General features: G+C 52.1%; 1 protein-coding gene across 1 annotated transcript; it reads right to left on the bottom strand.

Annotated features, from left to right (window-relative positions):
- Window positions 1-835: 835 nt before the first annotated feature.
- On the bottom strand, window positions 836-11,016 carry TUBB6 (tubulin beta 6 class V). The gene is made up of 4 exons (XM_057698672.1): window positions 10,872-11,016; window positions 10,481-10,589; window positions 8,831-8,941; window positions 836-2,150 (listed from the first exon to the last, which is right to left on the bottom strand). Exons 1-4 carry the CDS (start codon window positions 10,926-10,928, stop codon window positions 1,087-1,089), a joined length of 1,341 nt encoding a protein of 446 aa, XP_057554655.1. The 5' UTR covers window positions 10,929-11,016; the 3' UTR covers window positions 836-1,086.
- Window positions 11,017-15,546: the final 4,530 nt, after the last annotated feature.

Raw genomic sequence — 15,546 nt, 5'->3', positions numbered from 1 at the left:
AGGCTCAGCGGACACAGAATTACACAGGGCCGCTATGGAGCGGGGGCTCAGCTCAGCAGTTCCTCAGGGACCCAGGAAGGGTGAGGAGGCCAGGCAGGGGGTCCAGCTGTAGTGTTAAAGTGTTTCCACCCGCAGTGTCATGCTCGCATGCCCTGGGCTGAAGCAGCTGGGCTCACACTGCCCTCCCAGAGAAGCCAGAACCGGGGAAGCCACCCTGCACGGAGGCGGGGTGGGGGTGGGGAATCCTTACTTAGAAAAGAGCCCTGCACCCCGTGCAAGGCCTGCTGGCCAGCCCTGCACCCCAAAAGGAAGCACAGCAGCTCCCAGAGCCGCCCTCCTGGCCCCCCTGCTTTGGCTGGAAGCCTGAGGGTCATTTTCTGTGGCTCCTCTGGCAAATCTCGGCCGGGTTGTTGGGGGGGCTGGGGGGACTAGCCCAAGGCTGGACGCGGGAGATCAAAGATTCCATGGGGGTGTAAGTTCTGGTTGCAAATGGGGATGTGGGCTTTTATTTGAGGGTGCACTGCTTCCTGTATGAGCCGCCACCAATTAAAAAATCTCAGGGCTGCCCGAGAGCCTCCAACTGAAAAGAAGCCCCTCCCCGAGTAGAGTGGGCTGTCGTGGCTGCACCCCAGGAGGAGAGGGGGCTGTCAGAGAAGCAGAGGCCAGAGAGACGGAGGAGCACTTAGGGTTTATTGTGACCAGGTTGTTCCCGAGTTCAGAGCTGCATGTCCAGTACGAGGCGGCACCTCGCAGCTCCAGTGTCATCACAGGATGAAAACACCGTTTCTAACCCCCTAATTCCCAGACACAGTTGAACACTTAAGAGAAGGTGAGGTTTATTTATTTAGCCCTTTATTTATGGCCCATGAGTTCTTTCAAGTCCTCTCTGGTCCAGTGTTTGGGTAGGGATGCCAGTTCCCATTCTCTGATGTCCTTCATCCCAGATGATGGACAGGACAGTCTTGCTGCCTCTGCAAGGGGCCTGTCCCCACACACTCAGACCAGGGCTCCCCTTGGCGGCCAGGAGACACACCAGGGTTGGAGGAAGGACCTCTGAGCCGCGGCATCTGACGTAGGGACGCACCTCTACTCGTTGACCTCCTCCTCGTCATCCTCAAAAGTTTCCTCTCCCTCGTCGGCCGTGGCATCCTGATACTGCTGATACTCGGACACCAGGTCATTCATGTTGCTCTCGGCCTCGGTGAACTCCATCTCGTCCATGCCCTCGCCCGTGAACCAGTGCAGGAAGGCCTTGCGCCGGAACATGGCCGAGAACTGCTCCGAGATGCGCTTGAACAGCTCCTGGATAGCTGTGCTGTTGCCGATGAAGGTGGCGGCCATCTTCAGGCCGCGGGGTGGGATGTCGCACACGGCCACCTTCACATTGTTGGGGATCCACTCCACAAAGTAGCTGCTGTTCTTGTTCTGGATGGCCAACATCTGCTCGTCCACCTCCTTCATGGACATGCGGCCCCGGAACACGGCGGCCACGGTCAGGTAGCGGCCGTGGCGCGGGTCGCAGGCCGCCATCATGTTCTTGGCATCAAACATCTGCTGGGTGAGCTCGGGCACCGTCAGCGCCCGGTACTGCTGGCTGCCGCGCGCAGTGAGTGGGGCGAAGCCAGGCATGAAGAAGTGTAGGCGGGGGAAGGGCACCATGTTCACAGCCAGCTTGCGCAGGTCGGCATTGAGCTGACCCGGGAAGCGCAGGGAGGTGGTGACGCCGCTCATGGTGGCTGACACCAGGTGGTTGAGGTCCCCATAGGTGGGGGTGGTCAGTTTCAGGGTGCGGAAGCAGATGTCGTACAGCGCCTCGTTGTCGATGCAGTAGGTCTCGTCCGTGTTCTCCACCAGCTGGTGCACGGACAGGGTGGCGTTGTAGGGTTCGACCACCGTGTCCGACACCTTGGGCGAGGGCATCACACTGAAGGTGTTCATGATGCGGTCGGGGTACTCCTCACGGATCTTGCTGATAAGGAGGGTGCCCATCCCAGACCCCGTGCCACCGCCCAGCGAGTGGGTCAGCTGGAAGCCCTGTAGGCAGTCGCAGTGCTCACATTCCTTCCGCACCACGTCCAGGACCGAGTCCACCAGCTCGGCGCCCTCCGTGTAGTGGCCCTTGGCCCAGTTGTTCCCGGCACCTGTCTGTCCTGGGGTCAAGCAAGAGAGGGGACATGATTCAGAGAGAGCTACAGGGGGAGCCACACAGGGCCATTAGTATGTTTAAAACATGTTAGGAAGCAATTAGATAACAGAGTGAGGGCTGGGCCCCACCCCCCCAGCACTGCAGGAGCGCGGGAAGGGGGGCAGCCGCTTCAGACAAGGGAAATTTGCCGATTTTAAGATGTACACATGTTCTGACCTGGTAATTCCATTCTTATTTTTAAGTAGATAATTCTCCCCACAAGGTAAAAAATAATAAAAAGTATACATTAAAAAACAAATTGCTTTCCCCTCTCTTTTGGGTGCTCTAAATTTTGTACTAGGTACAAATAATTCCTTTTCAAAACAGTAACACTGTCTCACATTAATGGTGCCCCTCGTTCATCATCCAGAATTACAGTTGCAAAAATTTCTGAGCACCAACTATTCTGCATCTGTAATTAAACAGCCAGCACAGGAGTCACTCCTGCCCTCAAACTGCTTCTAGTCATTCGTGTTAAGAATAACAAAAGTGAAAGATTCTGTATTTTTCCCAAGGAGTTCAAGTAACTAGAAAGAAACCTTCTAGTTAGTCCGTTTTGGGTTGTTTGTTCGTCTTAAACAACAGTGCGTTTTCCCCAACATGCTTATTTCTACTTTACTTTATGGAAGAAATTTTGAATCTGAAAGGTTGGCTGTTAAATTTAAAATCCTATTTTCAGTTCACTTTGTTATAAAATGGAAGCTCCATCAGTAGACAAGCACTTTTTCCAAGCTGTATACACAGGCCTGTGTGTGTTTGAATGGACGCACTTACAAAGGTCTGGCAAAGAGGACCGGGAGGAACTTACTTTCCTTTCTTGCTTTTCTGGACACCGAACATTGCCTGTAATGCAACGCTCTTCAGAAACGACTGCTCTGTAGCCCTGAAAGTATTTAAAAACTACATACCCCAACATTAAGTTGGCATCTGATGTCTTCATAAATTCAAGTAGTTGCAAATGATATTTTAATCTCTGAGGCACTATAAATACTCCATTTTGAAAACAGAAGTATTACATCATTCTATTAAATGTATTTCACAGTCTATATAAAAATTAGGACTAGGGAATTCCCTGGCAGTCCAGTGGTTAGGAGTTGGCAGATTCACTGCCATAGCCCAGATTTGATCCCTGATCAGGGAACTAAGATCCCACAAGACGCGTAGCGTGGCCAAAAAAAAAAAATCAGGAATAAATCCTAAGTTGAAATTGATTTTTAAAAAAATTCCAATGATCACAAGGTGTTTAAAAATGTCAGTAACTGTGGGCTTCCTAGGTGGTGCAGTGGTTAAGAATCTGCCTGCCAATGCAGGGGACACAGGTTTGATCCCTGCTCCAGGAAGCTCCCATATGCCGTGGAGCAATGAAGCCTGTGTACCACGACTATTGAGCCCATGTGCCGCAACTACTGAAACCCATGTGCCTAGAGCCTGTGCTCCACAACAAGAGAAGCCATGGCAATGAGGAGCCCGTGCACCACAACAAAGAGTAGCCCCCACTCACAGCAACTAAAAGAAAGCCCGCACACAGCAAAAAAGACCCAACACAGCCAATAAAATAAATTAATTAAATAAATTTTAAAAAATAAATAAATAAATAAAATGTCAGTAACTGTATTCTTTTCAATTAGTTCATTTATCCAGTGTCAACATCGCATATTGCCAGAATGAGACAAGGTTTGGCTTTTTTTTTTTTTTTTTTTTGGCCACACCACACCACATGTCGGATCTTCCCCAACCAGGGATCGAACCTGTACCCCCTGCAGTGGAAGTACGGAGTCTTAACTGCTGGACGGACAGGGAAGTCCTCGGCATTCATTTTATTTGTTTTTCTTTGGTTTTATAAATATAAATACTGAAAAGTCTCGTTCACATAAATATGTAAATGGAATCAATTGTATGCTAACAATGTCATTCAATTATTTGATCTTCAGAGTTAAATGCCAAAAACCAAGCAGTGATCTATCATCAGAAAGTATTTTTGGGGACTTCCCACATGCCAAGTTGTGCAGCCAAAAAAAAAGCACTTTTAATCATCTTTCATCCCAAAACTCAATTCTGTGGAAAGCAGAATTGGAAACACCTGACTTGCATCAATCACAATTTCCTTCTGTTGCAGGAAGATTCCAAAAGGCTTTGCACCAAGACTTACCTAATGCTCTTTCGCTGAAAGGCTCTTTGTGTGGCCCAGTATACTTAGAAAGGGTTGGAAATTTTGAAATCTTAATTCCAACACAATTTTGCCAATACGATTTTTAATGAAACGTTTTAAATAATTTTTGTCAAAATGTTTAGGTTGCAGATTTAGTTTATTCAGGTTATAAAACTATTGGCCATGTAACCTTACTGGCAAAGGCAGTCCTCATTATCAGAGCAGTTCTGTAGACTGGACTTACTTTCTGTCAGAAAAACATGACTTTCGTTTTCAACTCAAATCAATATGTTAATATGCATTTGAAGGAATATTAGAGAAATCACTGAGAACTGAATTCTAGAGCACACTGTAAAGTAAATTACAAAAAGCAGTAAAATCAAAGTAAATGATTCAGAGATCTATTTAATGATGAATTAAAAAGACAGCATTGCTGTTTCTCATTAACTGGTAAGAAGGCAATGTAAGGTGCATCAAAAATGGTCACCTGTTGAGGAAGCAAGGAAGGCTACTTAAAGGCATTGTATGCCTTCAGTTTGCGTATATCAAATCTGGTTTTGAAAAGAATCATGTATTATAAAAAATTAAAAAATATATCCATCAGCCCCATTATCAAACTTTCCCTACATATTGAACAAAAGGGACTACGGTGGTCCCACTGCTGAAGGTGGAGCAGGCAGGGGATTTGGCCACGTCAGGTGGACTCAGAAAACAAGAGGAGCAGAGAGGCCAACACACTACTGGCATGAACTGTGCAGACCTCTCCCCCTTATGCCAAAGATGTTCCCTTGATTTCTGTCTACACCTGCTGATGACAACAATTCACCACCACCCTGCCGCACCTCACTCCCTCCTGACCCACGCACCAATGTGGGAAACTGAGCTGCAAGCAGTGACACAGCCAAGGCTGTCCCTGGAGATCCTCATAGCGCCACAGCAGAAGGAAGGCTTTGGGCACTTGGGGGCGGGGTCTGCTCAAGGACACCCTGGATTCTGCAGTTACCCCGTGGGTGGCCTCACACACGGGGAAGGAGTCTTAGCTCAAATGCCTTTGGACCTTGCATAGCATTTATCCGTGCTAAGCCCTGTGGTGTAAAGTGCAAGTCTGTAAAACAAGAACCACCGAAATTCTGTGATTCTTCAGTGAGTTTAAGATGTGCTGACTAAGTGATTAGTATCTTATACCAGGGGAATCCCTTTAGAAGCATCTAAAGAAGTCCTACAAATCCGTAAGGAAGATGGGTAAAGGCTACAAGCACAGATCACAGGGAGGGAAGTGCAAGTAACTTAAACCCACGGTGTATTCCTCACGAGTGAAATGCAAACTAAATAAGGAGATTTGATTCCCCTCCCCACCATGAAGCTGACAGAGCTCAAAAGTTTGCTAACACTGTGCTGACAGGGGTCTGGGGCAAGGCGCCCAGATACACACACACACACACTGGAGCCACTGGGGGCGTGAGGAGGACAGGCCTCCACGGAGGGCAAGACGGCAACAAGGATAAAAGTTGGACCCATAGACTCAGCGCGTCTACCTAAAACGTGCAGAATGACATGGACAGAGACTCACCAGGGAGCAGTTTGTAACAGAGAAAGGGGAATGACTAGAATATCTATCAGCAGAGGACTGGTGACATCAGTGAGGCCGTTGAGCTCAGGGCAAGATGGACAGACTTCAGAGGGGTGGCCCCAAGTCCTGCAAGGTGCACGGCCCCTCAGCAGCATTTCCCCCCCTCAGGAGGTGACTGCGTTCTCGCTCATGAGCAGACTCCCTTTACAGTGAAACCTGGCTAGCCGCCTTCTCATATGAGGCTGGAAAACTGTCACATCCTTCCTAGACCCCCACAACTCCCCACCTCCCACCAAGCCAGCATGAACCAGGCGGGCCTCCCGCTTGGAGCTCTGCGAAGAGCCGATGAATCTTCACAGCTGCCCCAAGGGACTAGGAATGCTTTCACTAAGCAGCGTGGAAACCAATGATCAGAGGCCTTGGGGACACTGGGCGACATGTAGCCGTGATCAGCACAGCCCCTCGGCCTTGACCCTCCCCTCTGTCTGGCTCACACCATCCACTTGGCTTCCTCGGTGTTTACAGCTGATCACTGAGGTTTTCTCAGCCTTCGACAAAAGGAGGAAGCTGGAGGCTTCTAAAAATATTTTGCCACTGTCTCATAGCAACAGACGTTCCCAGTCAAATATTTGGGGGTCAGGAGTTGAACATCTTCTGCAATAGAGGTTGGGACATAACCAGCGGCTCCAGATTGTAGAACACAAGGCTGCAACAGATCCCAGGGGCTTCAGAGTCCGCCCCAGGTTCACCTCCAGCTCACATGCAGTGTGGGTTAAGGCTTAGGGCTGCGTGCTCCCTGACCCCGCTCAAGCCCTGAACCTGGAAGAGAAAGTTAAACGTACAGAGAGGCCTAAGGTCCACCTTCCTGGTGCTTCGCTTTGTCCCACAAAACTCTCTCCCACTAATAGGCATGGCTGCTATGCAACCAGCAGTTTGCTAAGAAAAAGCTGGGGGTTTCTAAAGCATATTCATGCTTAAAACTCAAAGGCAGGGGCTTCCTAGGTGGAACAGTGGTTAAGAATCCGCCTGCCAGTGCAGCAGACACAGGTTTCAATCCCTGCTCCGGGAAGATCCCACATGCCGCGGAGCAACTAAACCCATGTGCCACAACTTTTGGGCCTGTGCTTTAGAGCCCATGAGCCACAACTATTGAGCCCATGTGCCGCAACTACTGAAGCCCATGTGCCTAGAGCCCGTGCTCCACAACAAGAGAAGCCATGGCAATGAAGAGCCCATGCACCATAACAAAGAGCAGCCCCCACTCACTGCAACTAGAGAAAGGCCGTGTGCAGCAATGAAGACCCAACACAGCCAATAAATAAATAAAAATAAATTAATTAATTTTAAAAAACTCAAATGCAGCAAACTTTCACTTTTAAAATTACAATTACTTCAAGTCAGTGTTGTTGTTTTTTTAAACTACTTCAAACTATATTGGAAAATGGAATGACACTGATTTTTTTTTAATTTACCAGCTCTGAAGGCAGCAGGGGTGAACCATCTCCATTCACAGGCAACTCGGCCTCTTTTATTAACTGGAGAATGACTTAGAAACAACTGTTGAGCCAAATAGCACACCGCAGTGCATTCAGACATTCTAGGTCCTCTCCATTCTCCATGGCAAACATGTCATAGTCTTAGTTAAAAATAGTATCAACTTTTAAAAATTACTATTAAAGCTATTTCATATTTGCACCATCTCTGTTCCCCTAATTTGACAAAATATCTGTATTAAGGCTGTGAGCACTGCTGCCTGATACAATTTTCTGCAGTGATGGGACTGCTTTACCTTTGCACTGTCCAATATGGTAGCCACTAGCCACACTTGGCTATTGAGCGCTGGAAATGTGTTGAATACAACTGAGGAAGTAGACTGATTTTATTTAACTTTAAATTTCAATAGCCACATGTCACTAGTGGCTACCATATTGGGTGGCAGGATCTAGAAGCATCTTTGCTTGAGAACAGTTATGAAGTCTAGCTCAGGAAAAGGTAAAGAATGTAAATGTCCCCGTTTGTGGACTATAAAAATATTAATAATTCAGATTTTTTGATGTAATAAAAAAATCTGACCAGAGATCATCCTGGTCTATTTGAATAACCAAGGATGACAAAAACCCTTGAAAAAATTATCAGAAGCTTCGCCTGTCCCATTGCTTGTGTACGTTGTCATCGTGATGGGGAAGGGGATGATACCAAGAGGACTCAAAATTCGTGAACATGTACCTTGTTGAATCACCTTTATAACAGGTAACTGCCTGATTCCAGTACAAGGGAATCAATCCATGTACCAATAAAATCTGGCAAGAGTCTGTCTCCTCATATACACTTTGAAGTAACTTTGACTCCCTAAACCATGGCTCCAAGGTGATGGGGGCTGGTCACACTAATAGTGCCACTTCATTTAATTTCATATAATTTTCTTTAGGAGTTTGCAGAGAAACAGGCACTGTCATCATTTTTTTGGGTAGAGGAAGGAGGAAGGAAGATTTGCCCAAATCTGATAAAACTAAATTCATATGGCTCCAGCTTTCGGAAAGAAAGCAGAACAACTATCTGTAGATGACAGAAAACAAAGATAGATACAAACACACCGAAGTTAAACAATGAGTAACACAACAACAAAAGGCAAGTTATTATCATCATATTAGGATAGTAATTTATGAGAGGGAAAAAGAAGTTAACGTCTAAAATTTTTCAAAATCCAGAACTGTCACAAATAAGCATTTCATTTAGAGAATCAAAGGTTACTTTTCCCAAAGAGGTTACTTTTCTTAAAGAGGTTGCCTGTGATGGGGCTGGAGACTGTTGATTTCCATTCTAAGCTTTTCCACGCCATGTGATGTTTTTAATCTTGCACACAAATTAGCCTGATGTTTAAAAAATTAAAAAAGAGGAAGAAGAAAGCAGGAAAGATGGAACCTACCAAAGATGAAGTTGTCAGGCCGGAACAGCTGCCCAAAAGGCCCAGACCGCACGCTGTCCATGGTGCCCGGTTCCAAGTCCACCAGGGCGGCCCTGGGCACGTACTTCTGAGCTGGAAGAGAACAGAGCCCACCCACAAGGGTCAGTCTCTGGTTCCTAGGACAGTGGACTTCCCCAGAACACATCCCACCAGCAGAGCCGCCTGGGATGTACAGGGCTGGCTGGCTTTCTTAAGAGTCACAGAATCTCAGCCCTGGGGGAGGGGAACCTCAGAGAGCACAGTCCACCCATGGACTTATCCGGAAGAGGAAACCAGCCCAGGCACAAGGCACAGGAAGTTCCCAGAAAAAGCAGGATGACAAATGAGCTCTCCCGACTTCCTGTCGCCTGTATTTTCCAGTTCTCTCCCATGGGCAGTTCTACTTTTTAGCCTCACGGAAATAAACCGTACCTGTTGCAGCAAGTGGCCGCGCTGCCAGGACACTTTGGCACCTCCCTCCCTTCCATGCACGTGAACCCAGCAGCGAGTCTGAGCACCTGTTCCAGGTGCATCCATGGCTGTTCCCCGAGAGACTGACTCATTTATGGACAAGTGCGGCCATGTACCGTTTCATCTGTAAGCACGCGCTCATGCCAACTGGGCAAGAAAGTGTCCCCATGAGGGTGGGGTCACTAAGACTGCATTGGGAAATGCTCTACAACCCATCCTGCTACACACACACCAGGCTGAAGAAAGAATGTCACCAGGCTAGGCCTGAGGGTGACCAGCAAGTTCCATATACACTGGCCTCTTCTCACTTCCATCCAGGAATCTCACTGTCCATGTCCTGCTGTTCTAGACCTTTTGTCACAGCTGCTTAACGAATACAACCCAATGCTTTATGTGTCCCGCTCTTCCCAGCTCTTGTGCGGACAAGCAGCAGTGACTCCAAAGACAGAGCGTGATTATCTCTGAGGCTGGGGACACAGCTGTATGCGGAAGGACAGGTCCTCTCACTTCCTGGGTGTTCTTTCAATGTCTTAGTTTTGTGTTGTTTTGTGAAGGGCACGTATCACTTTTATAATAAACGTTGTTACAAAAAATAAAGTATATATGTAACCAAGATATATATACACGTAGCTACTCAGGACAGGGGTGATACTATTCTCAAACTTGGATAATCCACAACCTGGAATTTCTACTAAACTCCACCAGACAATGACCCTGTCTGTCTGTAGTTGCAGCTTCCTGGGGATATAAAGTCTTTTGGGAGGTCTGCAAAGGGCCATAAAAATCATTTGAGAGATTGTTTTTCAAATTTTTAGCCAAAAACCTTCCTTAAGAAATAAATTTAAAACTGGAAAAAAAGAGCCGGACATGACCCATTAAGTTGATTTCACAGCACTAACGGTCCAGTTCAAGAGCTCAGACCCGCCAAGGGAGGATGAGATGCTGTTTGAAATCAACCGACCGCGGATTTCCCGCCCCAGGGGGAGCGAGGGAGGGGCCGGGCAGCCGGTTACTTCTGGAGGATTTTTCCAGCGTGAACCACCCACGCGCCAGGCAGACCTACGGGGGGGTGGGGGGACGGGGTCCCACAGCGCGATGCAGGGGTCCCAGAGAGGGATAGCCGCGGTTGGGGGAAGGGCGGGGTCGCGGCGCGCCACTCACACGATGACTCATTGTAGTAGACGTTGATCCTCTCCAGTTGGAGCGCCGAGTCACCCACGTAGCCTCCGGCCGGGTCGATGCCATGTTCATCGCTGATCACTTCCCAAAACTTGCAAAGGGCGGGGCGGAGGACAGACGGTCAGCCCTGAGCCCGGGGCCCGGGCGCCCGCGGCTCCCCAGGGCCGGCCGGGCGGGAGGGCTGGCGGGAAGCTGGGAGCGGCCGCCGAATTCCAGGCGCGCCTGATCAGCCGGCGGGCGCTCCCGGGCCGCGGGGCGGGATCCCGCGGGGATGCCCCCATCGGCCGCACCGGTCCTCCCTCTGCCCCGGCCCCAGGGGTTACGGAGGGGCGGGCCGCCCACCCGCAGGGACCCCGGCCCGGCCCACACCCACCTTAGTGCCGATCTGGTTCCCGCACTGGCCCGCCTGGATGTGCACAATCTCCCTCATGGCGCGCACTCGGCGCTCGCTGCTCGGACGGCTAGGAGACTGCAGGCCCAGCCGCTCCCCGCCCTGGACCTGGCGCCGGCCGCCCCTCCCCGGCCCTCCCCCCGCCGCCCGGGCCAATGGCCGGACCCGCCACCCCCCGGCCGCGCCCCCTCCGCCCCCGCCATCGGTGCGCCCTCCCCTCACCCGGCTTCCAAGCAGTCCGCGCGCCCTCCCTCACATCCACCCGCCAGACCCGGTCCTCCCCACTCCCGCCGCGCCCCCCTCGGCCCCTCGCCCCCCTCGCCCCTCCGCCCCCGCGGTCTCTGCGCCCGCCCCCGGGCCCACCGATCCATCCGCCTCCCTCCGTTCCTCCCCGCCGCCTGCGCTCCCTCGGCTCCCCACCCCCTGGCCGTCCTCCCCCGGCCGCCTCGACCCTGAGCGGTCCCAGAAGGGAGAACAGATCGCCGACAGTGGAGGAACTCCCGGCCGGGGTGCCGGGCGGGGAAAGAGCCGGTTCCTGAGGCACCCAGCCGAGCGGGTCAGGGCGAAAACGCAGTGGGCGGGTGGCGGACGGGAAGGACAAGCTCGCCCCCCACCCCTTTGCTGCCCCACCCGGAGGGAGACCGGAGACCCCTCGCGCTTCAGTCCTGCTGAGCAGACCTCGGGACAGGCAGGCCCACCCCGAGCCGCCGGGCGTGGGTTCCCGGACCTCGGGCCTGGCGGTGCGCACGGTCCCTGCGCGCCGCGGGTTCAAACCCCGAGGGTAGAAGAGCTGTGGGAAAGGGGAGTGGAGTTTTTCGGAGTGACTCTCACCCCTCCCCGGACTCAGCAGCGGGCACGCGTTCTTACGTCCTCGCCCTACTGCCTTCTCCGTCTCGAAGTACAGGTGCCATTCGGTTCTGAGGACTTCAAACCGTTTGTGATGGAGGTTGGTTAAAGTGAATACATGGCTGGACCTGAAAACGAACACACACACACACACACACACACACACACACACACACACACACACACACACGCCATGCACAGTCTGCGCAGCCTCTCTATCCGGAGTTTGGCAGGAAAGGCGCTTTGGACTCTTTGCCCGCTTCCCTCACTTTCCCCACCGCTGGGTCGGGGCCTCCTTTGTGCTGTTGGAAGCGGGTGTGGACGCGGACATCGAGCGTGTGGATAAGTGCGAAAGTGGAAGAGGGAGGAAACCTCAGTCTTACGGAGCTCATGTGTCTTCTCTCTCCTCCGGGGCCACGGAAGGTCGGGGGGTTCCCTGTGGAATGAGTTGAGCTTTCCCCGGGGCCCAGGAGACAGTTCAGCTGTGCGGGCAGCCTGGTTTCTATTCCTGTTACCACAAGGTGCAGCCCAACCTCTCTGAACCCTCGCCCTCCCCTTCCCCAGTGTTTGCCCACAGCCCCTCTAGCAAGTAGTCTTCCCTCCTTAGCTGCTGGCATCAGGGCCCTCTGGGCTCTGGGTCCCTCATCCCTGCTCAGTGGCCTTCACCCCCCAGGGGCTGTCACCCCAGCAGTCTGGGCCCCTGCTGCCAGCCTCCCAGGGGCGCAGCTCCACCCGGACACCTGGGATTATCCAGGCCACTCCTGTGGGCAGTCCAGCTGGCCAGGCAGCTCACGGGTGTTTCTGTGCCACACACACTTCCTGTGTGCCAGGCGAGAGTCAGGGTCACTTCTGGGCGTGAATTAGGCTCTCAGGAGCAGCGGTCCCCCTCCCAGGCAGTCCTGGGTGGTGGAAAGGAGTGACCACTTGGCGGTGAGTCAGGGAGACTTGGATTTCAGTCCCAGTTCTGTTTCCAGTTAGCTCTGTGCTACCTCAGATCCTCTGGGCTTGGGTTTGCCTGTCTGTGGAAGGAAAGGGTAGTCCTGGGGACCTGAGGCCCTGGCACCTTCAGTCAGAGTGTGTGTGAGTTTCCCCCTATGAACACTTACTTCAAATTAGGAGACTCTGGAAACCAGGGGCTGCGTCCACCCCCCACCCCCCCACCCCAGGCCAAGTGGTAATGCCCCACGATGAGAAAGCAACCCTTCTGTCAGTGGCACCAGGAGTTTCCTTTTAGGTACCTGAAAACTCTGGGGAAATCTTAAGGTGTGTGTGGGGCAGGGGGGAGTTTGAAAGGGGTGGAGAACTTATAGTGTTTTCTTCTGGAGTTTTTCAAATGTTTCCAGTTTCAGGGGTCAGTTTCTTTAACCTTAAGAGCCCTGCCCCCTCCCCCACCCCCTCCCCCTGAAATGCTGCTTCTCTACCTTCCTGTAGGTCCCCATATCTCTCTTTACACGCCCACCCCACCGGCACCTGAGGAAGCAGGTGAGGGGGCACAGCCCCACACACGCTCCCGGGCAGGACCAGAGACCCAGGGCCCGTGCTTAGCCTGTGTGTTGCCATTGCTCAATTTAACTATTGACTCCAAGGAAATGCCGCCTTTATCCATGTGCTGGGGCTGAGTCTGGTGCAGGGAGTGAAGGACTGTGGTTGCTGAAAGAGCCTCTCCACAGCTCTGGTCACTCAGTCCTTGCAGAGTCAAGCCCCTGAGTAGTTTAAAGAAAAGTGTCCACATCAGCAGCTTCAGTATGTTGCTGAAATGGCCACCTCATCAAAGCTGGTCTTTGGGTGGAATTTGAGTCCCAGATGTTTGCTGGAGCCAGAGAGTAAGTGTCGGCATGGCCTCCAGGACACCGCTGCCACCTGGATTCGATGAGGGGAGGCTGATTTACTGGAGTTTCTGATGGACACTCCCTGCTGACCAGCACCCCAGCCTGCCACCCACACCAGGAGGGGCGAGGGGGAGGTGACAAGGACTCAGTGCTGGATGCCTTTGTACAGAACTTACAGAATCTGCACAACAACCCTCCAAGGTAGGTGTCACTGCAGCTGAGGCATGTGCAAGTGAAAGGATCCCATCGCCGTCTGAGGCCTGTCCGCTAACACAGATGGGGCTGAGCAGGGACACAGGCAGACTAAAGACACAGCAGCTACAAATCAGGCTTGTGGAAACCAGTCCTGCATTCTGAGCAGGAAGCATTTCCCTACACACCTATGCACACCAGCCCTGGGCCCGCCATGCCCTCCCCACTGGCTGTCCCAGGGCCACATTCTGTGTCACAGTCACCAGTGGGAGGAGGGGGCCCTAAAGTAGGCTCAGGGATGTCTGGGCAGGGGATCCTGAGGTCCCAGTGGCCCTCAGAGGCATGGCCCCAAGTGGGAAGGGTGCTGCCCACAGCCGGGTCTGGACAGAGACAGAGTTCTGGGTCCTCACCTCCTGTCTGCTCGTTTTCCACCTTCCACAATCCCTCGCCCTGTCCTGTTTCCTCCATAGTCACCACATGGGCTAAGGACCCAGGGCCACTGCCCACATCTGGATAGTGGTGTGGAAAAGCCCCCCAACCCAGGGGACAGGTCTCACTGCTCCCCACCCATGTCTGAAATGCCCAGTGACGGGGAGGTAGAGTCCATCCTGTCCTCTCCAAATGCTGAGAAGCCCCTGGGGAAAGACCCCAAGGGGCCAGGTCAGGCTCTGGGACCAGGCTGGTGATGGCCACCTGTTTTCAGCTAAAACCGCAGGTTTTGACAAGTATAATAAGTTTCTGGTTGTTCTTTTATGTGATGTGACTCTTGGCAGACAGAGGATGGTTCTTGGGAATGGAGTGGCCATCCACCTGTGCTCTATGGAGGAGGGGCAGGTGCTGGGACCGGGAGTGGAGGCTGGGCGGTGCCATGGAGGGCGGCCCTATGGGTATTGTGCCTGGACTCCAGAGATAAGCAGGAAGGGGTCACCGAGGGCTGTGGCTCCCTGCTGACTCTTGGGTTGAGCTTTTCCGCCATCTGTACCTTCAATAAAGCTGTTTTGGAGCTGTCAAAGCTGCTTCCCTGGAAGCTCTGCAAGGGAGCTCAGGTCCTGCTCATCTGGAGAGTGGGCCCGGGACCCACGTCCGTGGAGCCTGAACGTGGCCGATAGGTCCACCTAAGGGTCCTGGCTACAAGTGGAGCCTGCAGACCTATTACATACTGGCCCCCATCGTGCTGTCTAGGAAAGTATATTTTCTTGGGTTCTAATTCTTTGGAAAAGTGGTATTTCACATATAGTATTTAAACAAATATTTGACCAACCAGAACACCAGGCTCACAGGCCAAGTGGATGTGAAAGGAACACTAATTCCAGAGGCCCAGGGGCTCGGCCCCACCCAGTGCGAGGCCCCCAGAGGTCAGGGCCTGACTGCGTCCCTCGAGTGATCACAACCGTGCCAGCAGCCCAGACCCTGTAACACGGAGTCACACGGCACCCAGTGCTTGGGGTGGTGTGCAGGTTAGACCAGTGGGCCCTCTGCCTGATGAGCTGCCCTCTGCCTCATGGATTTCAGTTATTTCATTAAAAAATGAGACCAGCCCTTCCAGGCTCCGCATCTCAAAGGGCAGCGAGGGTTTTACTTTAAGAGTGAAGAGCCTGTCTTTCTCAACAGGGAAGATAGCCAGAGTGGGGGCCTCCGGGGGGCGGGGGGGTTGCCTTCTTGGATGAGTGAGTCGAGAGGTACAGGTCCTTTTATTTCTGTGTAATAACTGTGTAAATCTAATTACAGAAGATCTGGGAAACTCAAAGAGCGTTCAGAATAAAGCTACAAAGATTGTTTAGGATTTAAAA

Source organism: Hippopotamus amphibius, chromosome 11 (assembly GCF_030028045.1).
Source record: "Hippopotamus amphibius kiboko isolate mHipAmp2 chromosome 11, mHipAmp2.hap2, whole genome shotgun sequence".
NCBI classification, from domain to species: domain Eukaryota; kingdom Metazoa; phylum Chordata; class Mammalia; order Artiodactyla; family Hippopotamidae; genus Hippopotamus; species Hippopotamus amphibius.
This window is presented reverse-complemented; position numbering and strand designations above follow the sequence as displayed.

Coding starts and splice junctions, on each gene's coding strand:
- TUBB6 (XM_057698672.1), bottom strand. CDS start 10,928: ATGAGGGAGATTGTGCACATCCAGGCGGGCCAGTGCGGGAACCAGATC. Junction 10,590..10,871: donor GGAACCAGATCGGCACTAAG/GTGGGTGTGGGC, acceptor GCCCTTTGCAAG/TTTTGGGAAGTGATCAGCGA. Junction 2,151..8,830: donor GCCTGACAACTTCATCTTTG/GTAGGTTCCATC, acceptor GCTTGACCCCAG/GACAGACAGGTGCCGGGAAC.